The sequence below is a fragment of the Opisthocomus hoazin genome, chromosome 1 (genome assembly GCF_030867145.1).
Source record: "Opisthocomus hoazin isolate bOpiHoa1 chromosome 1, bOpiHoa1.hap1, whole genome shotgun sequence".
NCBI lineage: Eukaryota > Metazoa > Chordata > Aves > Opisthocomiformes > Opisthocomidae > Opisthocomus > Opisthocomus hoazin.
In genome coordinates, this window is record NC_134414.1 from 141,153,972 (window position 1) to 141,180,157 (window position 26,186).

At 40.0% G+C, this 26,186-nt stretch overlaps 1 protein-coding gene across 4 annotated transcripts; it reads left to right on the forward strand.

Moving 5' to 3' along the window:
* The first annotated feature begins 866 nt into the window (after positions 1–866).
* On the forward strand, positions 867–26,143 carry KEL (Kell metallo-endopeptidase (Kell blood group)). Of its 4 annotated transcripts, none has more exons than XM_075439051.1 (19): positions 867–946; positions 2,137–2,269; positions 7,355–7,496; positions 8,953–9,156; positions 9,747–9,871; positions 10,798–10,944; positions 12,107–12,169; positions 13,150–13,338; positions 13,738–13,883; positions 15,181–15,304; positions 15,808–15,918; positions 16,991–17,089; positions 17,641–17,718; positions 18,142–18,245; positions 19,177–19,287; positions 21,413–21,480; positions 21,719–21,876; positions 22,730–22,825; positions 24,118–26,143. In XM_075439051.1, the coding sequence occupies exons 2-19, from the start codon at positions 2,219–2,221 to the stop codon at positions 24,292–24,294; spliced, it is 2,193 nt and encodes a 730-aa protein (XP_075295166.1). In that variant the 5' UTR covers positions 867–946; positions 2,137–2,218; the 3' UTR covers positions 24,295–26,143. The 4 variants fall into 4 exon arrangements, with proteins under 4 accessions (XP_075295166.1, XP_009930331.1, XP_075295176.1 ...); XM_009932029.2 differs by lacking the exon at positions 867–946 and adding an exon at positions 1,771–2,037; XM_075439061.1 differs by lacking the exon at positions 867–946 and adding an exon at positions 1,771–2,037 and having other exon boundaries at positions 13,777–13,883.
* The last annotated feature ends 43 nt before the right edge of the window (positions 26,144–26,186 follow it).

The following is a 26,186-nucleotide window of genomic DNA, read 5'->3' on the forward strand; positions in this document are numbered from 1 at the left end:
TTAATCAAGAGGAGGTAGAGGACTTGTTTAAAAGATAGTGACTCATGAAATCACGTTAACTCTAATCATATCCCATTGGCATATAAACCAAAAAGCTTTTTTGGTCTTCTCAAGTTTCATTTTAAAACTGAGTATTTCAGCCAAGGTTTCGTTACTTGCTTTAGATTAAATTACATTGTGTTCAAAATGATAATAGCCCTTTTATAATCAAAAAGGCAATAAATTCCTTGCCCAGAGAAATTTTAAAGCCTAAATAGTGTTCATTAGAGAAAATAGAAGTAAAATTATCTTCATTGCTTAAAGCTTGGGAGCTGTTAGATGCTGCAGTTATGAAGATGGAAGAGTTCAGACACATAGATAGGACAGATAAATGAACTGCATATTGTCAGGAACAAATTTGTCCAGTCAGTTTACAAAGATATCTCCACTGTAAAATCGTGTATAGTTAAAACTAGTCAGGTCGCTACGCAGGTTTGCATACCATTTCTTTGTCTATAATATCAGTGCAACTACTGAAAAGAGTTTTTGAGAGAGTACTAGAACTGTAGCTCTTGTAAGAAAAGATGTAGTGAAAAGTGGAAAAGGCTTAAACGTAGCAGAAACACATGGAAGACTTAAAGCTATGTTGAAACAAAGGATTATAAGGGCTGAATTTTGTTACGTATTCCCATTTTTCAGTTTGCATAATGATTTGAGATTTGACTAGCTGTAAATTAACTTAGGCCACAATGAACAAAGGACCTCTGTATCTGTTGGACGGTATGGATCACAGGAATGCTCCTCCCAGTGATGCAAGAGTTGTGACTGCCAAGAGTGTCAGATTACTTCCACAAAGTTGAATCTCAATCATTTATGCAAGAAGTATTTGCAGATTGGATTCTGATGTTAAACTGAAGGGAAGTGACTTATTGCAAGGAAAGAAAATTCAGCAAGGACCTTATTTGAGGTATGCAAGAATATTTTGCACACATTTTAGAGCTGTTTGGTAAATGTAGAAATATATCTCTTTCAGTGACCTGAGATGTAGAAAGAACTGGGAGTAAGTAACTGGTTTCAGCTGTATAAGAAGTCTGTTGTCACAGTATAATCAAAGATGTTAAGAAATTATGCAAGCACTACAGCAATAGGGAAAAAATCAGATTGATGAAGGTGGAAAGAATATTTGGACTTTAGGAGAGACAACAAAGATTTGGGAAGCTCTGAACAACTGAACAGATATCTAGTTATCTTCAGGCTAGTGAACCAAGAAATCATGTTCACCTGAGAGACTAGCAAGGTAGGGAGGTAAACAGTTCTGTCCTGGTATTCTGCTTGTTTCAGGCAATTTGGAAGATGAAAACCAACTGGTCCCCACCATCTCTCTCAACTCCCAGCTGCCTCTTGAGAATGTCTCAACTCCCAATGCCCACAACTCAGTTTTTAATGTCTCAGGGAAGTGATCCAGGTTCTCAGTCCTCAAAGCAGAGAAACTTCCCTCCTAAATCTTTCCAACATGCATCCTTAAGGAAGCAAATACACACAGGCTGACCATCACCTGAGAAGCAACAAACAAGTGTAAATAGAATCAATAGCAAATTATTTGTTTTATGCCTCTTAATGAAAAAGAAAAAGAATCAGAATCAGAAGTGGTTTTGTGTTCACCCCGTTAATGGATTTTGGACGCAGAGGAGAGACAGCAAAAAGTCAGGACATTGGCCTTTTGTTGGTGGGAGGAGGAGCGCTAGGATCCAAAACTCACACTATCTTGCAATGGGCAGTGGCCTCCTGGCCCCAGAGCAGCAGGTTGAAACAGGCTGGTAGCAGTGAGAATATCAGACCAAACCAGGCTTGTTGGGTGGGCAGGATAGTAAGGCTATTGGAGAGAAAAGGAGCAGCAAATAGTTAAGAAGAGGCTTGGAGGAGATAGAGAATCACATACTTCTGTTCAAAAAGATTTCAGTGGAGCTCCAAAAGACAGAAAGACACACGGTTCACAAGGAGAGGCAGAAAGGAACAAAAAAATATAGTTTTTATGAGTAGAGGTGTTCGGAAGAGAAGGTAGGTGGAGAGTTGTAGAAATGTGTCCATTGACCTCCTTCCCATTTTCTTTCAGGGCTTTTTTCTCAGAGCTTTTCCTCTCTTTTCTCGTCCCTACAGCAATCAGCCAAGCTGGGAAGAAGAGATTGTCTCTGAACTTCGTAGCGTGTCTTGGCACGGCAGACTTAAAGTAAACAAGTAAATGGAGTTGACAACTGTGTCAGTGACAACAAGGACAAGGACTCTTCCAGAGGTAAGGCAATGGAGTCTGTCTTGCAGTCTGCTGAAGTACCTTTGTTGCACCCCTCTCTTTTTCTTCCCCTGTCACAGCTGCGCTGCTTATTGCCCTAGTGAACCGGAGCAATTGAGGTTTTGACAGTTTGTATACAGAAGGGGCTTGTCCAGGTCTCAGAAATAATGATGTGGGATGTGGTGTGAGGATTTAGGGGTTCTTGCCCTTCCTATTAGTCATGCTAATGGCCATTCTGAGGCTGTTTTCAGATCTGTTTGAAGCACTGACAAGTAAGTAATAATTAATTTATATTAATATTTATGATAATAATAATCTGATTATTTGCATCTTTTATTGTAGCCCCATTTTTTCCACCAGATTATTTTAAGAAAGTACTTATGCAGAAGCATGCAAATTTTTCCCCCACAGATAGTTGTGGGTAAGCATAGCACAGTTTTCTGAATGTGAGAATGACATGGTAAGTCTAATTGCTTCCTGTGTAGTGTGGTGTCCTTTTCCTGATTTGATGTCTTATATAAATAACTAGTAAAACATTAATTGCATATTTACACACAAATTGCACTGAATTGCACTCAGGGTTGCTAAAATGTACAAAACATTCAAGGACAATAGGGATAAGTAGTTGTCTATGTAACTAAACACAAAAAAAGAGTTGTGCTTGTTTTGTTATGTTGAGAGCTGTTCAGTGTTGCAAGTGCTGTGTCTGTAATGCAAATGGTCACTTTATGTTTATCTTGTCTGCATTTTTGTGGCTGAAGAGTTTGCAGAAATGTTTGCTTTGTACATCCATTCTCATATTTCTGTGTCATAAGTATCAAAAAACAATCATGATTTTAAATAGTTACTGGCCACTGTTATGCTTCAAATTTTAGTAGTCCAGAATACAATTTAGCAAACTTTTTAGTTTCTCATGTTAGCAGGTACTATATTTTGAACACAGGCTAAAATATTATTACTCAGATAGCATTTAATGTACTCAATTTATGTGCTTAAGTGATTTACTGACAAAAGATAAATTTAAGAAAGTGTTGAAGTTTTTGTGAGTATCCACATGACTTCTGTGATAAACATAATTTAGGTAACAGCCAAAGTCAGTAATACATGAATAACCTACTGGCTGAAAAATAATACCTCTAAATTGTCTGGTAAGTAGTTATGAAAAATAACTCCAATTCTCCCTGCCTTTGATCTCTTTATTTTAATATACTTTATTTTCATAAAAGTCAGATGCTTCTTTTTCTTCAACAGCACTGAGAAAATGCACGATGAGGAAGAATTAGGCAGAGAAACTTTAGCCAGAATTCAGGAACGGCTCATAAACACAAAGAAGGAGATGCTGAAGAAAAATCAAATTCTTTGGCCAATTTAGTTGCATCACACAGGTCTTGCTTTAGTGATAACAACACCTCTCAAGATTCTGCTAGCCTAAGTCACACTCGCATTTGAATTGGATGATTCATGTACTACATAAATTCAAAATTATTAATTTTATAATTGAGGACAATTAGAAGTCAGCTGTTGGTGATTTTACAGGCATTTGATCTCAGTTAGCTACAGTGAAGCCATTTAAATTTGAGCACTTCCACATTCTTAAAAGAAAAGCATGAAAGAACTAAAACTGTACTGGAAATTGCATTCATCTTCAACTTCATGCAAATACTGATCATTCTTCTCACCTACTTGTAAGTATGACCTATATGGAAAAGCTCTGACAGAGATTAAAGACTTTTCCACAGTCTTGTTCAAACTACTCACTTGTCTCTTTATATGGAGCATGTTGGATGAGGCAACCAAGCCCCAAACATACCACAATGAAGTGCTTCTGCTTCCTGTAAGCTGTGTAATGTTCCTGCATCCTGTGCACTGAAAGATTTTATATCCCACCTCCAGTTCCATCTAGTTCAGTCCAAACTTCCTTGACCAAGGATCACTGAATTAGGAAGGGCTCTGTATTTCAGTGCCTTTGTACCGTGAACGACTTGGTCCATTTGTGACATAAAAGTGAAGTTCATACTAGATACAGAATCTGACAGGGCTATTGCCCAGATCAGTATCTTTATAAGAGTATGGAAAGAGCAGGTATTTGTATGTCTAGATTTCTTTGAGTTGTTGTCATGAAAAAGAGGTAAGGGACAACCAAGTATGACTGCCCTCCTCTTTCATTGATTATGTAGGCCCGCAAGTTGTCTCAAATCCAGCCTCAGTAACAGAGGCAAGATTAGAAAGACATTCTGTATGGAAGGTGAAGAGTTTGAAGAACAGTTTTTATCCTTAGGGATCACATAACACAGGCCTTAATCCAGTTTCTAAGTAGAGATACACAACCAGTTCGCACTCCCCTGTCTCTTATTTTGCGGTATGCTGTTCTCAGCCAGGTACTTCTTTAGCTGTTTCACATTGGAGTCTTGAGGGGACAGTATAGTACTCACAGATTTTTAAAAATCTATATTTTGATGCATTTTCCATTTCAAAAGGAACATAATGTATAGGCCTGATATAGACCTACTGTTAACAAGAAGTTCAGCAGAAATTGCAGTGACAGTCCTGAAATACCAATTTCTTGTTAGCGTCTCCACAGTCATGCCATTTAGTACTCGAAAGAGAGAAACAGATGTCCTCTGATAACACGAGACCAAAGAAATGCAAAATTATAAGTATTTCATAGTAGGAATAGGCCAGATTTTCAATACAAAAAACAAGAAGTCTACTGCAACAGACAAGTCAGGAGCATTGTGAATGTAAATCACTCACTCTCTCCTAAATGGTGAGAGATGAGGGTTTATATGTTGAAGAATACTTTTTTTTCTTCCTTTTCAGCCAAACAAATTTTCTTTAGCTTACTTCCCTGCCATAGTGTTAGGTAGTGACACTTACTCTCTATTTGAGGAGTAAAAACTGAAGTGTTTTACTAAAGGGATGTATGAAAGGAAATTTGGATTTCCTTCTTTATGTTTCCTACACTGTACTTTGCTAATATGATCATGTTCTGTATCTAGCACCTCTTAATGCCAAGGTTCACTTGTATATACTTACTCTCCATTCAGTTATTCTGTATCCTGCCTGAAGAAGTAAGAACAGGATTTTAATGGAAGAAAAACAGTTAGGTACTTAACCCTTGCTAGCAGGTTCCATGAGTCAAGTAAGCTGATGTGTGCTTTTGAGAGGCTTCTGTTAATGATTGAATAAAATGCATGTTTGAAAGAGATAAAATGGTGAGGTCTGTTTGTCAGTTTCTTTCTGTGTTTTCTGTTCTGTTAATGTTTTTGTGCAGGAATTGCACATAGTATATTAGGCAAAATGACTAACAGCAGGCTCATTCATTTCCTTAGCCTTTCCTCAGGTGAAAGGGTATAAGCTGTGAGGTACTTAATTCTTGTAGGATTTTACTTCATTTCTTCTTGTGTTTTTTGTAAAGATGTATGTTTTCTGGGTTTGTGGCAAAGAAGATAGATACCGAGCATGGTGACAAATGCAGTTTAACTGGTGCATGTAAGGGGGCAGTAAAGGTGGACAAGGGAAGACAATCTAGAACCTGAGAGCCATGACAAGGGAGGCAAGAAGTAGTGGCTTTACCAGCAAGGGGTGCACCCCCACAGTATGGGAATGAGGGGGGTAAGGCAGGTCTGGTGACAGTAGCCAGGGTCAGTGAAGAGTGTAGATCACCAGGCCAGCCCATTGTGAGGAGGCAGGTCAAGGTCGAACCTGCAGAACCAAGTCTGTAGGTTAAGGTCAGGACCCAGATCAATGGGGTACGTGGCCAGTCATAGGCATGGCTTCTGCTGCAGCATGGCTCAGATGGAGATCACATGCGAAAGCTGCAAAAAGCAGCTCCCAAATGAAGAAGAGGGCACTTCCACTGAGGCTACTTCTAGCTTTTTCTCAAAGAGCTCCAAGCCCTGTCAAGGTTTCTCAAACATTTCTTCTACCAGAGAACATGGCTTGAGCACGGGGGGGCTAAACTTGAGGCTGTGGTGACAGTACAGGCCATGACCTGACACGAGTGTGTAAGACTCTTAAAGTAGCACTTAGCTTTCACACCTATGAGATTTACTCCTTGCTTGCTATGCTATTTCTTCTCTAGCCCTCTTCCTCCGAGGTCTTCCATTATCTTCTGTGGTTTTTTTTCTCTTCTGCCTCCTTTTTCTCAATGTATATTCTTACTCAGTTATTCCACTTTGAATTTTTTCAGTTCTTTCCCTTTCCTTATATTACCAGCATCCATTCCCGTGTCTGTTCTCTTGTAATCTGCTGTTTCCCAGCTTTCTGTACATAAAAGTAGGTAGCAGCAGTGGACACACAGAGTAAATGCAATTTTATCTAAATTTATACAGGTAGATGTTAGGGTTGATGAGAGACTAACACAGTGATCTAGCTTCCTTTACAGTCAATAGAGAAAAAGACAGATAACTCTGGAGGATGCTTCAGCTCATCCTAAAACAGATGTCTAAAATAGAAGCTGTACTTGGAAGGTGCCTAGCCTTCTCCACTGACTAAAAAGACACACCTAGATTATGGACACAACTAAATTTAAGTGAGATAAAACCTGTCTGTATATAAGATCTTCTCTGTGACTTGCAGCTTACTGCAGTTTTTAGAATAGGGCAAATCTTTTCTCCCACTTGAACTGGACTAGAGGACTTAGGATGTGGGAGTTCTTTCTTGAGGAGAGATCTGAAATTAGTGCTCAGGTTGCGAGACTGTAACAGAATAAAGAACCACCAGTCCTAGCCATACTGGGCTCAAAAAGGCTTTTGATATCTTCAGGAGGTATATGCAAGGCGATTCCATAAACCAGAAGGAACTATAGAGGGACAGGCCTCCTCATGGCAAGCTGCCTTTTTGATGAATAATTGAAAACACTGTGCAACAGCTGTAGCTGGAAAAGACAGGGAAATGAAGGAGGTGAGAAAGCCCCTGAGACTACAGTCACCTAGATGACTTGGATGACTGTTGGTATTTTGACACTAGCCCTGTGGGTGATTTTCTATTAGATTGTGTGGAAGACGGAGTATATGACTGGTGCTAACTTTAATATTAATTTTTCTTTCTTCATTTTTACTGTTTGTCTCATTTTTATCTCTTCAGACCTGTGACCAGGAGCTGAGAACAGGTGCAAAGAAAGAACGATGCCTTCAGGGGAAAAGCCTACTTCTGTATACACTTATTCTCAGTACTCTCCTTGGCTTTACACTGCTTATCACCTACATCGTGATGACTTGTGGTCTAGGTATAATACAGGATATCCTTTTCCCTGCTTCCTCATCCACCCCATTTGTAAGACCCATTTCTCTCCTATCTACCTCCATTGTGTATTAGGCTTAGCATCTGTGTTAAGAATCAGACCTTCAGAATCTCAAAGAATTGTAAAACCAGTTGTAAATAAGGTACACTGTCTTGCCTCTTCTTTGGGTCATAGTGGGGAGAGATCCCCACTCCTGTCCTCCTCCTCTGCCTGCCATTTAATATGCCTGGGCCCAGTTTTGAGGGAGGTCATCATTATATTATCTTGCATCTCATCATCATGTCATGCTCTGTCTGTAGTCACCTCTGGAAAACTGGACTGAATCTGAGATTTGGAGCTCCTCCTCCACCTTCACATCTCTGACTTAATAAGTCTAGTTCTAGTTTTCTAGCACAGGCCAGTGCAGTCACAGTGTAGAAAAAAAAAATGTCATAGTCTCTTGCTAATGGGGGAGCTGTGAGCATAGACCAGAAATATTAATTTGCCTTTCAACTAAAGCTAAACAACTATCTGCAGAATGGTCCATTTAAATGTTTATGCGTATAGAATGCTCAGTACTGAAGGTGCATTTATATTGATGAATACAGGCATTCGCTGCTCCAAGATAGCTATTATTGACTCTTAATCTAGCATTTTTCTTTAGCCCCTGCTCTGTGTTGGAGACCCTTCACTACAGAGACCAAGGAAAAACTGTTAGTTTAGATCTTGTCTGTTTCCACTCTGCCTACCTCCTCCCATGTCAACTGTTGAAACCATAGTATGGAAAGTTTTACTTTGTTTTAGAAGTGGCTTATTGCAGTAAATAATTGATCTGATCTGATGTTGATGCAAGACACAGAACAAAAATGAGAACACATACCCAGTGAATTGCAGCAGTTTAGATAAAGGGGAGTTTAGATCAAAGCAAGATGTACTAGAAAGTCTTTGTCCTGTTTTAGCAAATGCCATTGCTGAGCAATGTTTCTCATGTTTGAACATCTCTCTCCATGTTTTAAATTCATCTCCTTACTTTCTCTGTGCTATGTCCTTCTTTTCCTTCGTGTGTTGACACCATCAGTTGCTTCTTGTTTATCATTTGGCTGAATTTGGCCGATTCAGAGAAAATAAACTGAAAAGGCGGAATAATCCAACCTGTGACTGCCTAGATAGAATGAACAGAGGAGACCATCTCTGGGCTGATTACCTGTTCTTTATTTAAAGCATCTCCCTTATAAAGTACAAAGGCAGCCTTCTTGCGAAGTGAAAGACAGATTACATGTTTTTCCATATTCAGCAAAAACTTAAAAGGAATTCAGTTCTCCACATGCAAAGGAGTTTGTACCAAAAATAAATCTTTTGGGGGAAATGTCCCACAGATAACTCCTCTTTTTTTTTTTTGTTTGGAGTTGTTCTCACTCTCCACTCTCACTGCTCAGTTCTCTCCTATTTACTTCCTGCCCAGGATCCTGTGATGCCGAACTGGGTCTTACATTGTTGGCCAGACTCCTGAATTCTAGGAATGACACTGTAGATCCCTGTGAGGATTTCTACAAATATGCGTGTGGCAGCTGGGAAGGCAAACACTCAAGCAGAACCACAGAAGAATCACTAAATGTATTTGATGTGTTGTTGGAAGAAAACCAGTTGATCCTGAAAAGGCTTTTAGGTAAGAACGGATGATTGGTGTGTCACCTTCAGCATCTTCCTCAGTTAGAGCTGAGAATCCTGACAACTGAGAGCACAATCATTGCTAGCAGGGACTGAGTCCAGTCTTTTTGTTCTTCTATAATTACAGGTACAATTTTTTCCTGAGCATGTCTGCATTTTAAAATAATAGCTGCATTTTAAAGATTTTAGTTCCTCTTGACAATTGTAACAAATGAAAGTCACACTTTAAAATTCTGAGAGCAACCCAAACAATTTTCCTGTTGCCTTGTAAAAGTAGACCCTTTTTGCTGTGCTTGTCTGAATGTGCTCTCTGCTCATGTGTCTTGACTCCATGTAGAACTGAAGCCTAGATACGCACCACCTTCCTGTTTCCATGCAAAGAAACTTGCATATTTGACCTCAGGAAGAGTCATGACACCAGAAGGTCTCTTACTCTGAGTGACTGTGGGAAGTGTGGTTCTATTTAGTAAATTATTCTGAATCAAAGTGCAGTGTAATGCTGTCTTGCAACTTTTCTCTGCTGTGATACTTCTGTAACATTTTCTTTTTTTAGCACTTCTGTAGTTTTCCATCTATTTTTTTCCTCAGAGGGGCCACAGATTGGGATAAGAGGCTCGGCTAAGGAGAAAGCAATCCAGTTCTATCGCTCCTGCATGGATACCCAACAGATAGAATCCCAAGGAACTCAACCGTTGAAGGACCTCCTAAATCAGGTGAATGCTTGTGCTATTTCCTATCCCTCCAGAAGATAGTCCCTGCAGGCGAAAGGAAAGTGCGAAGTTAGGGACATATGGTCCTACATGGTGGAATTTTGCTAGCATCTGGCCCTGAAATAAGCTCATGAGTCACAGTACAACTTCTAAGAGCTTCTAGCTTTAAATGCTGTTTCAAGATTTGTTTTCTGACACCAGGTATCGAAATCTTTCATGATGACCTTACATATTACCTTAGGACTGTATAACAACCAAGACTGCAAAGAGGAATCACTTTTAATCTCAGAAGCTCAGTTCAATAGGATCCACCTTACAGATCAGGGAACATCTTGCACAATGGGTGAAATTCTTGTGTCTAAGATCTGATGGCTATCCACTACACCAGGCTTCAGGGGAGCTTGTTTAAAGGGGAAAATGCTTTTTTTTCAGTTCTGGGAGACTCCTCTCAGTGCCTGGGAGGCTTGTGCATCTTCCTGGCAGCAAAGGGCATTTATGCCCTGTCTCCAAGGAGGGTGCAGAACCTTACAGCAGAAAGAACAGTGACTGCAGGGCCATCTGTGAATGTGCTTGTCAGGGAGGTGGGACCTGCAATCCCTGATCCCTGGTTGTCCTTCTGGATGGGTTTAGAAAAATGGGACCTCTTTCCTCTCTGCTTCTCCTGCTTTTTTCCTGTACACCTTGCTGATAATAATCATTCCTTTTCCCTGTGTCATTTTGCAGTTCATTGCTTTGCTTAACTGAAAGTGACAGGTCATTTTAAAGCCAACAGGGTATGTAAAAATCTTCATGAGTTTTCCCTGTTGCTGTTTGCTTTGTTGCTTTTCAGTTGTTATAATGACTGAGCTTATAGGACTGAAAAAAAATTTTGTGTACAGGAATTAAACAAGGGTTTTTCTCACCTGCTGTCATGCTGTCTCCCTTTCTAGGTTGGTGGTTGGAATATCACAGGTGTGGGGAAAGCAAAAGACTTTAATAAAACTCTTCAGACTCTCATGAGCAGATACAGCACCTTTCCCTTTTTCAGAGTCCATGTGGGACCTAGTCCTTTTGACCTCAAGACCAATATTATTCAGGTGAGTGGACTAAAGAAAGAAAATTAACAGGAAGCACTGGGAATAGAGTCAGGTACACAGCCCATGAGACCCAGCCTTGCTCAAGTGAAGCCTAAGTTCTTCTCTGAAGGAAGTTTTCCAAAATTTCAGTAAACTTCTTGATTTTATTATGTAAAAAGCACTTATTTCTGGAAAATGAGCAGATGAGGAAGAATAAATTGCTTACTTTCTCTCATCTATTCTGCCTGACAGTGTAGATTGTACACTGGTATGGTTCTTCTTATGTTCATGGGTATGACTAGTACAATAATGGAGTCTAAGTACTAAATACATAATACATATCACGTACTATGAATTTTGCACCTCACTGTTGTGGTTTAAACCTGGTCGGCAGGTAAGCACCACACAGCTGCTCATTCACTCCCCCACCTAGTGGGATGGGGGAGAAAATTCAGAACAGTAAAACGGTGAAAACTCATGTGTTGAGAAAAAGGCAGTTTAATATTTAAAAAAAAAAAGAAAAAGAAAAAAAGAGAAAAAAAAAGAAAAAAAAAAGAAGTGATGCAAAAAACGCCCAATTGCTCACCACCAACTGAACACTGCCCAGCCAGTTCTCAAGCAACGGCAGTCCTGGCCAACGTTCTTCACCCCCACTTTTATTGCTGAGCATGATGCCATATGGTATGGACTACCCCTTTGGTCAGCTGGGGTCAGCTGTCCCAGATGTGTCCCCTCCCAGTTTATTGTTCACCCCTAGTCTATTTGCTGGTGGGGCAGTGAGGAGCAGAAAAGGCCTTGATGCTGTGTAAGCACCACTCAGCAATAACGAAAACATCTCTGTGTCGTCAACACTGTTTTCATGACAGATCCAAAATATAGCCACATACGAGCTACTACAAAGAAATTTAACTCCATCACAGCCAAAACCAGTGCACCATGTAGAAATATTTAAGAATGTGTTTTACATTTAAATATCAGTCACCACGGATGTGTAATGAGCTTGTAAATGAGAAGCAGAATATCATAGATCCACAAAAATTAATTAGCATAAATTTTCCAAAAGTAAGAGCAATTTATTAACATTTTAAATTCTGTGACACAGATATTAACAAAGCTTGTTGAGCATATGCTCACATTTCCAGTGTTCCTGGAAATAGCGAGGTGTGTTTTCTCATTTTTGCAGATTGACAACCCTGAGTTTGAGATCCCACCTCAGAGTAAAATCGAAGAGAAAAATTATCTTGAGGTAACATATCAGAGGCTGAAGAAAGGTAAAAAAAGCTGTTTGGTGTAGGGATCTCCTTGAATTGCCTCCTGGTTCAGAGTGGTCTGTTTCCATGAGTCATGGTCAGTGATCTCTGAAAATGTCTCCAGAAGGAATTCTTTACAAAACTCTCTTCATTTCCAAAATGATAGTTTGTAAAATGTAACTCATTTTTAGATGCTAGGTTTAAAATTTCTAGTATAGAAACAGAATGTTATAGGTTTATTTGTGTTTGTTAAGTAATATGAACCTGAGCTTCCCTCTAGGTTTCACTTAGAATGAACGTTTAAAAAAAAGGTTCTTGTCCAAAGTAAGGCTTTATAGCTTAAAATCTGTGTATTGGGGGAGAGGTAGGTAGCATTTTTAAAGTTATTTTAAAATGTTTCAGCCTAAGTTGGGGAAACAAGCTCTTTGACCTTGGGAGTTATTCCAACAAATTTAATTTCATCACAGCTCTGTCATTTTTCTGAACTTTATAAAAACTGAGTTGATTTCAGTTTCTCAGTCTGACTCTTTCAGAAGAGTCCTCAAAAAAGTAAGCCTATCTACCCATCACAAGCATTCTTTTGATACCTCATGAACGTAGAAGAAAGAAGCTGGCATTTTCTCTCCATCAAAAATACTGGCTCATTACATTGTTACAGCTTTCGCCTTTGACTCCAGAGATGGTAGGCCTACATCTCTAAAATGATATCAGTGTTTAATGTAATTGTAAGCTGGAACAAAAATAACCTTTTGAGCATTCAGTGTTCTTCACTGAGAGAGGAGCTCTACTTGGCAAACTGTATTCCACATGAAGAGTTACATAAGGATGTTGCAGTGAAAAAGACAGTTTTAGGGACAGGGCTGCAGGGGTTTTGACAGATTGAAGCTTATATGCTCAAGGTGGATGGATGGATGGATGAAACCCCACTCAATTTTCACTTGTGTTTCTCCCACTGGTCATATGCTCTGTATTGCAGGTTCTCCGTGTGTATCTCTCGTATTTGAAGAAACTGGGGGCTCTACTTGGAGGGCCACAGGATGGTCCCCCTGATTCCTTTTCACTTACCTTGTCCTTCATCTCTAACCTCCAGCGACTTGTCACCCCACTGCAAGAAAGACAGCAGAGGGGCATGCTGTTCTTTCGCACTACGATTAGGGAGCTACAGGTATCTCTGCCTTAGAACTTGAGCAACACATTTGCATGTGACATTCACATTCTCAAGATCTGGATGAAAAGAGATATGAGACACGCTGTTTAGATGCCATTGCCTTGCAACTTACACTTAGACTCTCATGAGTTTTAAATAGCCTATTAGCTTATGGTCTTTTATTGACAGCAGATGGATTTTTTCAGGCCCAAAACTCTCTCCCCTCCCCAGTGCTAATTCAATTAAAAAAAAGTCAATTCTTCTTCTCTACTATCATCTATACCCACATCATGAAAACAGTTTAACTTGTTGAAAGTATCTCTTTACAGTATTAGAGTCACTATCCCAGTTTCCGTATTATTTCTTGTAGTCAATTTAGATTCATAGTTCAGCATGTAGGCTTTGTTTTACTTCTAGGAAAAGGCACCTGCTATTGACTGGCTGTCATGTCTCCAGGCTGTCTTCCATCCTATGCCTATGAACCTCTCTCAGCCAATTGCAGTGCATGACATGGATTACTTAAGAAGCATGTCACAGCTCATTGAACAATGGCACAGCAAAAGGTAGGAGTCAATATCTATTGCTGTAGTTCTTTATGCATTAAGAAATGTTAACTTCAGATACCATAAAGAGGTCTGTGTTAGAGGCTTCTGAATCCAGTAGCCTAACAATTTCAAGGCTGCTGTGACTCTACATCCACAGGTTTAGCCAGTACAAAGGCTTAGCATATATTCCCAATAGGCTTGCACATGCACGCACCATATATGTACACACATATAAATATATATTTATATATATATGTGTGTCACACAGATCAACAGAGATGAAACACAGTGCTTTTACTGGCACTCACTTACCCATAGCACTCATAGAAACATGTACAGCTCACACAGTCTGATCCTATTCCTCATGTCCAGCTGATCAGGTTTGGTTTATACTAGTGAAATATATATATGTATACACACAATATGGATCACTCCAACAGATGGTCTTGAATATTCAGCGTGTCCAGAAGCTGGCCCCAGATCCCCTGGTATCCACATCTGCTGGCACTTGGATATATAGCCCCTAAGTCTTGCAGCCCTATTTTGGTTGCTGGTACTCTGGTCTCTTCCTGTCACATAACACACATATACAAGCAGATCTCTCCAGTAGCTGGTCCAAACTGCTAGTCTCTCCAATAGCCAACTCATAGACCCCTGCTCTCTCCATCAGCTAGCTTGAACCAAAGACCCTCCAGTAGTCAACTCTCAGACTCCTTGTCTCTCCAGTATCCAGTCCCATTGCCCCTCACCCAGCGTAGAATGTGATTTAAGAATAGCATTTAGTAAGATAGGATAGATTCTGGTGACCATGTGCAGGGCTCAGTCAGACGGATGTACTAGCAAGCCACAAGTTTATGCTCAGCCATTCCCTCTTACCACCTTTCCTCTCCATTTTCCCATGTGTGTTCCCTCCAGTCCACCACTATCCTTCCCTTTCCCTGGCTTTGGTCCTTCCCATAAAAATCCCATAATAAGTCTCACAAATCCTACAGACTGCCAAAATATTCTAAAAGAAGTTTCACCCAGTCCTAAAAACGCTCTTCCTTCTGCCTCCCATAAAGAATCCTGTGCCCCAGCAGACAATTACCCCTGGAGTCTCCACAGTGTTCTGGGAAGAGAGTTCCTTTGGTTGACTCCTGTCAGATTATCCTCTTTTGACAGCCCCACATGTAGCCCATTCAGGGTACTTTGTTGTCATTGTTCAGGTTAGTAGGGTACCTCTGCCTCAAATTTTTTCTCTGACACTTGCCATGCCTCTGTGTTTATAGTGACCAGCTTTCAATCTTCAGTCTTTTTAAATGTCTTTTTCCTACAGGGTCCTTCACATTTATATGCTTCTTTGTCTGGTTGGGACTCTCTCCCCAGCCCTTGACAGTCGATTCCAAGATGCACGCCTGGAGCTATCTCAGATTCTTTATGGGAAAATGGGATCTAAAATGGTGAGTTAACCATCTTCTTCAGCCTCCCTAGCAAGTGAGCATGCTAGGACATGCCTTCTGAATGTTCTTTTGATGCCTTGTTTGGATGGTATTTCTTAGATTTGGGGAGGAAAACTGCTCTCACTAGGTGATTAAATGCTTTCTTTTTCTCAAAGAAATGTGGGAGTATTCATGACACACAAAACTTTAGAGAGCTAAGTGGACTGTATCATGGGGAACAATATGTAGATGGTCACCTCTCTTCTATGTATTTGTCTCAGGTAGCACATGAATCTTCATCTTGTGTGAAAGTAAGTTGAGTAAATGATAAGGAAATCAATGTTTTTCTTGGTTAAAGTTTTCTGAGGTACTTTAAATGGGATTACAGTCCTTATCATTCATTGATGTCATTTTTAGATAGCAGCATACATGCTACTGACTGCATGTTTACGTATCTTTTTACTGTCATCTTATTTTTTTCTCCTCACTCTCATGTGTCTCTATTTCTTTCTCTGTTCTTACAGATGCCAGCTGAGCGCTGGAGGAAGTGCTTGACTGATATCAGCTTTTTCTTTGAGCCAGTTCTAGGGCAGATGATTGTGCAAGAAATTTTCCCTCAGCAGACCAAGAAACTTGTAGGTATTCATCTTCTTATTTCCCAAGCAGAGCTCAACTTCATCTCTTTCTTTTTTTGGCAGGCCAACTTAAGACCACATCAAGGCAGCAAAATCATGTGTAGGTTTTATACCTTTTTACATATTCCTGTACTTGCGCACTTGCCCTCCCTTTTTGTGAATGAAAGATGTCAGAACAAGACATTGCTGTCATTACTAGAATAATCAATGCTAAAATACCAGTTATTATCTTTATCTCAACTGTTAGCAAAGTTATATGTGCAGCACCTATACATGTGACAACCCTACAAATGCATGCAATCTCAGTGTGCTTCCTGGAATGACAGTTAGTATTAACAGTATTCTCACCAATCTGACATATTTAAAGAAGATTTTCAATTGCAAAGTCATTAAGCCATCATATGACCAGTTGTACACAAACAATCAATGCCAAAATATTCTAAGTGGATCCACAGTAAAAGGAACATCTGCCTGCAGTGTGAAAAATATTTCTTTTTTTCCTTTGATGGTCAGAGTTCCTTTTTCTCTTGAGGGAAGTTAGTGTAGGCACCAAGTTTTCTAAAGAGTTTGCTGTGTATAAAGTAAAAAGAGTAAATAACCCCAAGAAAACTTAATGGGAAAACTAGGACTACATGTAGTGAAGCACAAAGCTGAATGAAAAACACATAATTTTGTGAGACTCAGATTGCCATAACTTCAGAAGGGGAGACACCAGGATGAAATAGAAGTGGATATTGTATTTTCATTTCACTCAAGAAGTGGGGCAATCATTTGGTCCATTCCTATCCCAACAGGGATCGATGGAAAAGAATTACGTTTCCCTCTTAGGTACCATGAGAGTCAAGATGAAAAGGTGTGTGGTAGAGTATGGTGAGCCCTGTGAGGAACCACTGGATGCCGAATAACTTAAGCCTAAACCATTGTAGAAACTGAAATCTCCTCTTTCATCACAAGAAGAGGATTTTTCCCCCAGTTATTCTGTGGCTGAATTACTGGAACATAGGAAGATGGTAGCTAAGCCTGAACAATGGTTTTCTGCAGTTCTGACCATGCCTTATTTTCTCCATGGCAGGCTGAGCAGATGTTCTCCGAGATCCAGGATGCCCTCTGTGGCCAACTGGATCAGCTGGAGTGGATGGATGAACAGACCCGCCAAGAGGCTAAAGTCTTGGTGCGTGCAGAAGGCAGAAGTAACTGAGGCCTTCCTTTCATTGAAGCCTTTGGAGACGGAATGGAAGGGGCCTGCACTTTCACATATTCTTACCTGCTTCTACAGGCACACAATCTTAAATAGATGTCTTATACACACTGAACATTGGAGGTAGTTTCGTAAGTGCCATCACTCACGTGTGATCATATCCTGAAGTGCAGGCAGAGACAGGCTCAGTGTTTGTTTGTCTATGGATACTCTGAATTAATTATATTGAGATACAATTCAGTTTTATACACATAGAGTGGTTAAAAAATATAAACCTGAATGCCAGAAAACAATGGTATAAAGAAAAAGAAGAGTAGAACAACATTAGGCCTTAAGTCATTGAGGTAAGAAAGCAGAGTAGCAAGAAAAGGTGTCTTGTTGAAACAGAGTAGCTGTCATTTTGAAGGGCCGATTCACAGATTGTAATTAGGTTGTTCAGAAATAGAGTTTAAAAAGGACTTCTGGAATGTAAAGCCTCGTATTGGTCATGTTTCTTTTTGTTTGTTTGTTTATTATGATTTTAGGTTTCCAAACTACGAGTGGAGATTGGCTATCCAGCTTACATACTCCAGACTGCCAAAGTGAACCTGGAATACCAGAATGTGAGCTATATAATGTAAACATGCCTGCCTCATTATTGGCAGTTTACCTGTACCAGCTGCTATCTTGTCTGCTGCTAGAAGAGGCTATGACCTCTGGAGCAATGCACATTTCCTACTGTTCATTTTCTGAGCACATGTGGGCACAGGGAACATGCTGTCTCCTATTTAGAGTGGCTAGCCTGATAAGAGATTGGTTGTGACCTGCTTGTATGTTCTGTTTGGCCTGCAGCTAACATTCCTGTCATGCCTTAAATTGCAGGTCTTTAGAACTGGGAGAGAAAAAAAAAAACAACACATGAATATTCCATTGGTTTGTCTTTTGATGAACCCTTTTTTGACCCACGGGACTCTTCTCTTTCTCATACTGTCCAATTCATTCTTCGCTCATGCCCCATGACAGTCATTACCTGTCTCTTCCCTCAGTTGGAGATAAATGAAGACACTTTTTTCCTCAATGTGGTGGCTTGCTTGAAAGTACTGAGGGAAAATTCCTACTTGAAACTCCTTCAGCATCACTCAGAGGATAAGTAAGTGTCAGACACTGATCAGAAAAATTAACAGAACCACACACTTGGAGGGGGCCTGTGGAGATCACCTAGTCCAACCCTCCTGCTCAAAGCAGGATCAGCTACAGCAGGTCACTCAGGACTGTGTCCTGTTGTATGCCTATAGCTCTGTTTTACTGGGGAAGGAGGGGGAGGGCAGGCAGGGAGTGGGGAGGGGGCAGAACAGGACACAGTACTTCCAGGTGTGATTTCACTAGTCCTGAATAGAACGGCATAATCACCTCTCTTGACTTGTTGGTGACACCTCTCCTAATGCAACACAAGGTACTGTTGTCCTTCTTTGCTGCAAGGCTGCGTTGCTGCATCCTGCTTAAAAAAGCCTTGAGTCTGGCAGCCTGTCTTGTATTCAGCCTGAGCTCATGCTACCAAAAAACCCCATCATTGTTCAGGGAGGCCCAGACCCCTCAAAAAAGAACCCCTTTTTGCCCATGGACCCTTGAGTAAGTGGAATAGCTGGTTCTCCTGGACTTAGCAGCAAAGCAATCAGCAAAGCACTGTGATGACATGAATGCTGGCAGTCACCTCAAAGGCAGGACATAGGATGCTTCAGCAGGCAGGCAGTGTTGACAGGTGTGGTTGGGACCTTACACCTCCTGAATAGTATTCTGTGCAGGACTTCACAGGAGTGTACTAATCCTGACTTACTTGACAGGGAAGTTTTGAGGGTGAACTCCTTAATGTGCATGAAAGCTAAGCTACCAGCTCTGATCACCTATAAAGAAGTGAAGGTTTATTTCAAACACCTTTAACTCTCGATAAGAAGAATTTCATAATTTGCTGCTGCTGTATGAACAGTTGTACTGAGCAGACCATTTTTACAAGCCCAGTGGAGGAAAGGAGCATGGTATGAGATAAGGGGTTAATACATTCATTTCTCTTTTTCTGCTTCTAGCTGGCATGTGTCCCCCTGGACTGTGCATTCGTACTACTCAATAAGGCACCACATGGTGGTCTTTCCTGCTGGAATGTTCCGCAGCCCTTTTTTCCACATGGAGTTTCCCAGGTATGGAGGGGCTGCAAAGGTGAAAGCTGAGTGTAGTCGCTTTGTTGTGCTGTCTTTCCAGGAACAATCTTAAAAGGTCTGTCTTTAACCTCTTTTTCTTACTGCATCCCAGAAAGACACAGTAAAGGGGGAGCAAAAATAGCTTTTTCTAAAGCCACATGAATTCTGCCTTATGAATTCTGACATAGTGTGATCATTGACTCTGCTGGAGCAAAATCAGAATCTAGGTGAAACTAAGCTAAGCCAAGCATATTACTCTAGAGCAAAGAGGCAGAAGTCTCATGTATGTTAACTGCAAAGACAACATTTCACCTGTGCCTCTCATTTTCTAGATTCCAAGAATTCTGGAAATCTAACCCGTAGAAATCTAGCCCATAGAAAATAGGAGCCTTGCAGAGCAACTTCTTGTCAGAAGTCTTTTTGAAATGGAGCAAACACAGTTCTTCTCTTCTTTTTGTTTAAATAAACCTTCTCTAATAAGCAAATACATTTTTAATTCTGAGTCTTCCCCTGCAACAATGACACTTCTGTAGACCATACTCTTAGAGTTGAGTTCTTTCATCATGTGGAACAGATCTGATAAACAATATTTTTCTGATATTAAAAGCACTTAAAAGAGTTCACTGCAAAAATATTATTAGGTGTTCTTTTTTGCATGATAATGGATAGATACTTCTCCTAATCCCATTGTACTGAAAGATGAGCTCACACTGTTGCTAGGGACTGAAGTTTGAAATAAACATGTCTCAGTTAAAACTAATTACTTTCTCCATGGTGATCTTCTACCACTAGTTGTATGACATCTTCTAGTGCTTGCAGTGTGTCATTAATTCATTACAGTATGAACGGGACAACTCAAAAGAATAATAGAAAAAAAGAAGTTTTTCCAGTGTTATGGGCTGTCACTTATACTCTTCCTCTCTGAAAACATGTGTACAGCTTCTTATTCCTTTTGTATTCAGTGTTATTAAAATACATTTTTTCTCGCTATTATCCCAGTTGAGTAGACTGATAAGTCAAACTTGACCAGCTTTTGGTGAGTTTGCACAATAGCATTTTCTCAGATGATGCTCCAAAGTTTAGACTTTACTGACAAAAGGCAATTCAGATGAGTGTGAGGATAATTTGAAAAATAAGAAATCAGTAAAGCAGTACAATTGTATGGAATCATAGAATGGTTTGAGTTGGAAGGGACTTTTAAAGATACCTAGTGCACCTGCCCTGCCATAGGCAGGGACTTCTTTTACTAGGGTTGCTCAAAGCCCCATCCAAGCTGACCTTGACCGCTTCCAATGATGAGGCATTCACAGCTTCTCTGGGCAACGATTATAAGTTATCAGCTACAGAGCTTCTGAAAGAGCAGTTCTAAGAGAAGATGATGTGTTCTTTTCTTGTCACTTCCTACTGAGTTCCCAATGATATAATAATGATCTACTACAATAATTTCATGCTTCAGCAGCATAAATCAGTGCATGTTACAAAAGAATAAGCCCATCATTTCATATTATAGAAATGCATTTTGAGTGTACTCTTACTGGTGTGACTATTCATAAATTCATTGCATAGAATCTCAGAAGTTTTGGTTGGAAAGAACTGCCTCTAGTACAACCTGCTTGTAGCAATATCACCAGTGCTAGCTACACCAGTGTAATGGTAGTCTAACCTTCCCGATTTTAATTTGCCTTGCCAGTTTTATACATAATTTTTCACTAGACAACTGTTGCAAGATTGTTTCTTCAACCATCCTGCCTTAATTGCAGTTACAGTTTGTGCAGCAGTTCAGCCAGTAGTGGGTAAATAAGGACATATCTGAACAACAATATGTGTCACTGCAGTTAATAAAGGAAGAATCTCGTTCACAGAGTTTTCACTATTATGATGGCTTATCAGCTACGAATACTTCAATGCAAGCCCATAGTGTAATTTTAAGCATTGGTAATTTACACGTGTTTTTGCGTTTTTGCACAGTGTACCACATCTGAGAGACGATAAATAGAAAGTGCTTCTGTGTGCTTTCAGAGCAGAATGCCCCTGTGCAGCCCACAGTTGTGCTCAGTGGCTATAAAGAATGGTCACCTGCCCTCTTTTTCTTTTCTAAAGCACTCTTTTCATGTTTATTTTTCAGTGCTGTGAACTTTGGAGCCATCGGGGTCTTCATGGCGCATGAACTTCTTCACGCATTCTATGGTTATGGTGGGTACTGGCAGTGCTGTCTTTGTTTACTCTTCTAGGTCCCCACTGGTACTTTCTGTCAGAGGATCTGAAATCCTGGTCCCTATATCAACATATACATGTATTATTAAGGTGGATGAAGCTAAGGAAAACCTATTCCAGGGCATACTGACTACCAAGAAGACTCAGAGATTAATGTGAGGAATACAGGTGAACATCAGAAATACCCTTATTTTCCAGGATTTTTTTTTTCCCACAGTGCTGCCTGAGGGCTGTCCTACATGCAACAGGAGTGTACTACAGAAATCTATAGACTGCTTGGTTGAACAGTATGAAAGCTACGGCCTTAAGGTCAATGGTACTACTACACTGTTGGAGAATACAGCTGACACCGGAGGACTCACCATAGCTTACCAGGTAATGTAGTTTATTTATTTCTCTAATCTTACAGTCTCGCCACACAACTCAACTGCCATGTCACAAGATTGCTCTGCTGCATCCCTCTCCTACATGCTACTCCGGTTATGGATTTCTGGCATGCCTGTTGTCAGTGCAGCACGTGCCCTACATGTCCACTGCTATCCCAGACATAGGTTCCTCACAAAGCTTTTCTTATAACCTCGCTAGTTCCATGCAAGACCACTTCTCTTCACCACTTCTGAGGTGGGCCTTTCTTTACTTCCTCATTTATGTCATGCACACAAAAGCATGTTATTATTTGTGTGTTTATATTATACATGAGGAACTAAGCTGAGGCATGAACCAGGATTCTTTGTGGTAGGTAAAATGACTCTATAATGATGTTTTCAGCAATACTTTGGTCTAGAAAGAATTTTTTATTTCCTCATGCAATAGTTCAGCAGTTTAATAAATTACTGAGTGCAGTGAGATCTCTAGGTCTCAGATGGTACTTGTTACATTAATGCACCAAGAATGTTGGGAGGCACAAAGTCTTTTAATTTTTATTCAAATATTTGTGACTTTCTTTGAAAGTAATTTTCATTCTTTCATAGTGCAGTCACCACCTCTTCTCTTACGACGACATATGTGTGGTGATGTCTGAAATGGGAAGCAAAGGAGTCATGTTGTTTTTCTACCATCTTTTTAGGGGCATGGCCAGCAGCATGGAGCCTCACAGTGAGGAGAGAGAGATACAAACTTGGGAATTTATTAGATATATATTAGATTGACATATTTCATTGACAGTAGACATGGTTTTGGGACTTTATCTGAAGGGGGATTCATTATTATTACTTTTGTCTCTCCACAGGCCTATAAGAATTGGCTGAAAAAGTACAAAGAAGAGAAGGATTTACTTAAGATTGGACTTTCACACGACCAGCTTTTCTACCTCAGTTTTGCTCATGTAATGAATTCTAAACTAGTCATGAGTCTCTCTTACTCTCCAGTCTTCCACATTACTGAAGTTTGCCTTTCTTAATATTCAATCACTTTTCCCCCTCTTCACAGAACTGGGAATGACTGATGTTTCTGGGAGTTCCAGAATCTTATTTAGAAAGCTAAAATTCACATATAGAGCCCCTGACCTGTTATGGATCTCAAAGCTAGCAAAAGGCCTGCCATCAAATGTATCTTTTATAAAGCGCTGAAATCTACCAAAATTAAGTTGTAGCAGATAAGTTGTGTCAAGGAAAAGCATGCTTCATTGCCAGCTTCTGAGTACTTTTTTGCTATTGTGAGCAATCTTACACATGGAAAGTGGAATTTTATTGGAAAGGGCACACATATCTCCATCGCTTCCTTCATCCATCTCTCTGTCATGGGGAACAACCAGATGTCGTGTCATTCTGAGTGAAAAAAAGTGTTTAGACTGTTATTTAGAGATAAAGAACTAGAAGAACATGCACACGTGGCTTAAGATTTCTGTGGGAACCTGCTTTAAGGATTTGTGTAGAGTTATGCAGTTGTGCACAGTTGTGCAGTTGAGTTCCTCATGATGGACCATTGGATTTCTGTGCTCAGAAAAATCACACCCTTACAAGTCACTGTAATTTTGCAAAGGGAAAAGTTTTGTGCATGTATTGATGTCAAGTCAGGGCAGTGTGTAGAAAAGCAGTTCTGAAATCCCAGATTATTTGGTCTTGGTGGCAAGATTTGCATTTCAGAGTCTATCTGGCAGCTACTGCATCATTTGTCAATGAACAAAGACTGAAATCACAAGAGTGAAGACTTGGATTTCCAGTTTAACACCAGTAAAGTCATATAACCTTCCCTCAATCTCTCAAGTAGTAATGGGACATTGTGCAAGTGATCTCCTTTCTTGATAAGTGCTCATTGCTTTTGCTTGAGAAGCTGAATCTAGACACTGAGACTACATCTATGCCATTATTTTAGATGGACCTCGAGACTGCATGAACCCAAACTCCAAAGTGGTCTAAATTCCCTGTGTTCTGGACTATGCAGTACAGAAACTGCAGATGGCTTGTCAGTTAGGGAAATGGAGACAGAGAAGTTTAGGGAAAGGGAAAACAGTCAGAAAATGAGGTGGTGAAAGCAAAGATCTGAACATTGTTGGCACCCTTGTAAATGTGTTTCCTTGTTTACTCCAGCAGCCTCAGTCACATGTGCAGAGACATGAAGACTTTTTCCCGTGAGGACTTTCAGCCAAATTGACTTTTCTATTTTGCTTCCTTTCAGGCAATGTGTGGACACCAGGTTCCTGAGAAACTCCAGTCTTCACTGAACACAGATCCGCACAGTCCCTTGCCACTTCGTGTCTGTGGGCCTGTCAGCAATAGCTGGGACTTTGCCAAGCATTTCCACTGTTCCAGTGGATCCCCAATGAACCCAGACAACAAGTGCCACATCTGGTAACCTGTATGGAAAAGGAGGAAGAGACATATGACCCCAGGGAGAGCAAGGCCTGACCCATGAAAGTATGACCATCTCCTTCAGGACCCCTAGGGTATCATGGTGCTCTTATTCACTCCTCTACCTTCCTTTTCTTGTTATCCTTTCCTCAGCAGTTGTTAGTAGCAAAATTCTTAAACTGAGCTCATTAGGGAAGAGGGTCTCCTCCTACTGCTCTCAGCTCTCTGTTCCAGACATGACAACTCTGGAGTTTTGCAAGCCCCAAGGGAGCAAGATGACTAGTCAGTCTCTAGTAGGGAACAGCTTCTGAGAGGCTGCAAACAGAAGGACTGTTACATTGTTAGTGCCTCTATTCCGTGCATTTCCGTGTCTACTTCAGCAGCCTCACAGTCATATTGAAAGAACAGGGCAATAAACTGCAGCTTTAAGACTTTTTCATATGAGATCGGCTCTTACGGAAATCCTGTGGGTTACTATGCAAACCACACATGTAAGTTACCAGAGAGGGAAGAATCCTCTTCTCTTCTTCTGCCCGTAAATGGAGACAGGTATTAGCAAAGACTCCGTGGCTCCAGCTTCAAGGCTGAAACATAAGTCACTTCATAATGAAGATTACTGAAGGCCTTCCCTGTTCTGTTTTTGTTTCATCAACAAAACTCCGAAGAGACAAAAGAACACAGAGGAAAGCACCCCATTGGTGGGAGGGGGTTTGGGAGCTGAGAACAGATTATCTTTCTTCTTTCTTTTCCAGCAAGATTCTCTTTTCTCAGTCTCTGTTTAGGGTTGGGGGTGCAGTATGGGACAGTCACAAAGGTTTCTGCAAGTCTCTGCAGGCTGAACAATTAAGATTCCAAGAACTTCTTTGGATCCTGAACCCAATTCTCATCCCTAAAAGTTGTCTCATCCCTATATTTGTAAATAATTACCATCCAAACAAAGAAGGAGAGCTGCTGTAGGATTTTACTTTGTACTTGAAATTGAATTTTAGGTATTAAATTACTTTAGAGGGAACAGAGAGTAAAGAGTAGTATATTTTAGGGTATCAGAAGAAGTGTTTAAAGTACATTTTCAAGACCAACCTAATAATTACATCAATTTCAGGTTCTGATAATTAGAAAACTTATACCAATGTTCTAAAATTTAGCAAAGTTAATAAGTACACAAAATACTCCTAGTTTTTGCATACCCCTAAAACTCTTTTTCATTATGGGTGCATTTTTATTTTACTTATTACATTGGCTGCCTGGGAATTTTTTGTGGAATAGGTGATGACAAGTGGAAACAACCCAGATCAATGTAAGCATTTTAAAAATTGTGAAAATCTTAATAACTAAAAATTGTGAAAATCCTAATAACTGTGTTAATTCTTTCCAAGTACTGATCAATGCAGCAAAATATTTTCCAAGAACAGACTGTTCAGAGACTTTGTTTTCATTAATTAACTAAAATATTAATAAAGTGTTTGCTTCAGGAAAAAAAAAATTGCTTTGATTGCAAACTCTTTATGACCAGGCCTGTTTCTTTGTTCTCTATTTGTACTGTTCCCAGCATGGCTGGAGTTCTTAGCTGAACTTTGGAAGTAATAAATCATAATACCTTGAAATAATTTATTTACCCATCATAAAAAATAACAAAATTGGCCTTATGTTTAACATTTAAACAGGGTATACTCTTCCTCCACTCGTTTAATCAATTTTGTGCTAGCAGTGTGTTCAAACTATCTTTCATTTAGATGTTAATAGCAATTAACATTGTACCAGAACCTGTGTGTAATATAAAAGTTATTTCAGTGTACTGAGACTACTTGGCTTCTTTGTTTATATTGTGTAGAAAAAGCAAAAGCTATTGATAATCTGCATTTTGAGGAGTCTTTAACTTCTCTTTTATCGATCTTA

What these genes read in the sequence shown, in the direction of transcription:
- KEL (XM_075439051.1), top strand. Translation starts at nt 2,219, where the DNA reads ATGGAGTTGACAACTGTGTCAGTGACAACAAGGACAAGGACTCTTCCA. An exon ending in CAGCATCACTCAGAGGATAA is followed by an intron (nt 18,246 to 19,176) that starts GTAAGTGTCAGA and finishes TTCTGCTTCTAG; the next exon opens with CTGGCATGTGTCCCCCTGGA. An exon ending in TCTACCTCAGTTTTGCTCAT is followed by an intron (nt 22,826 to 24,117) that starts GTAATGAATTCT and finishes GCTTCCTTTCAG; the next exon opens with GCAATGTGTGGACACCAGGT.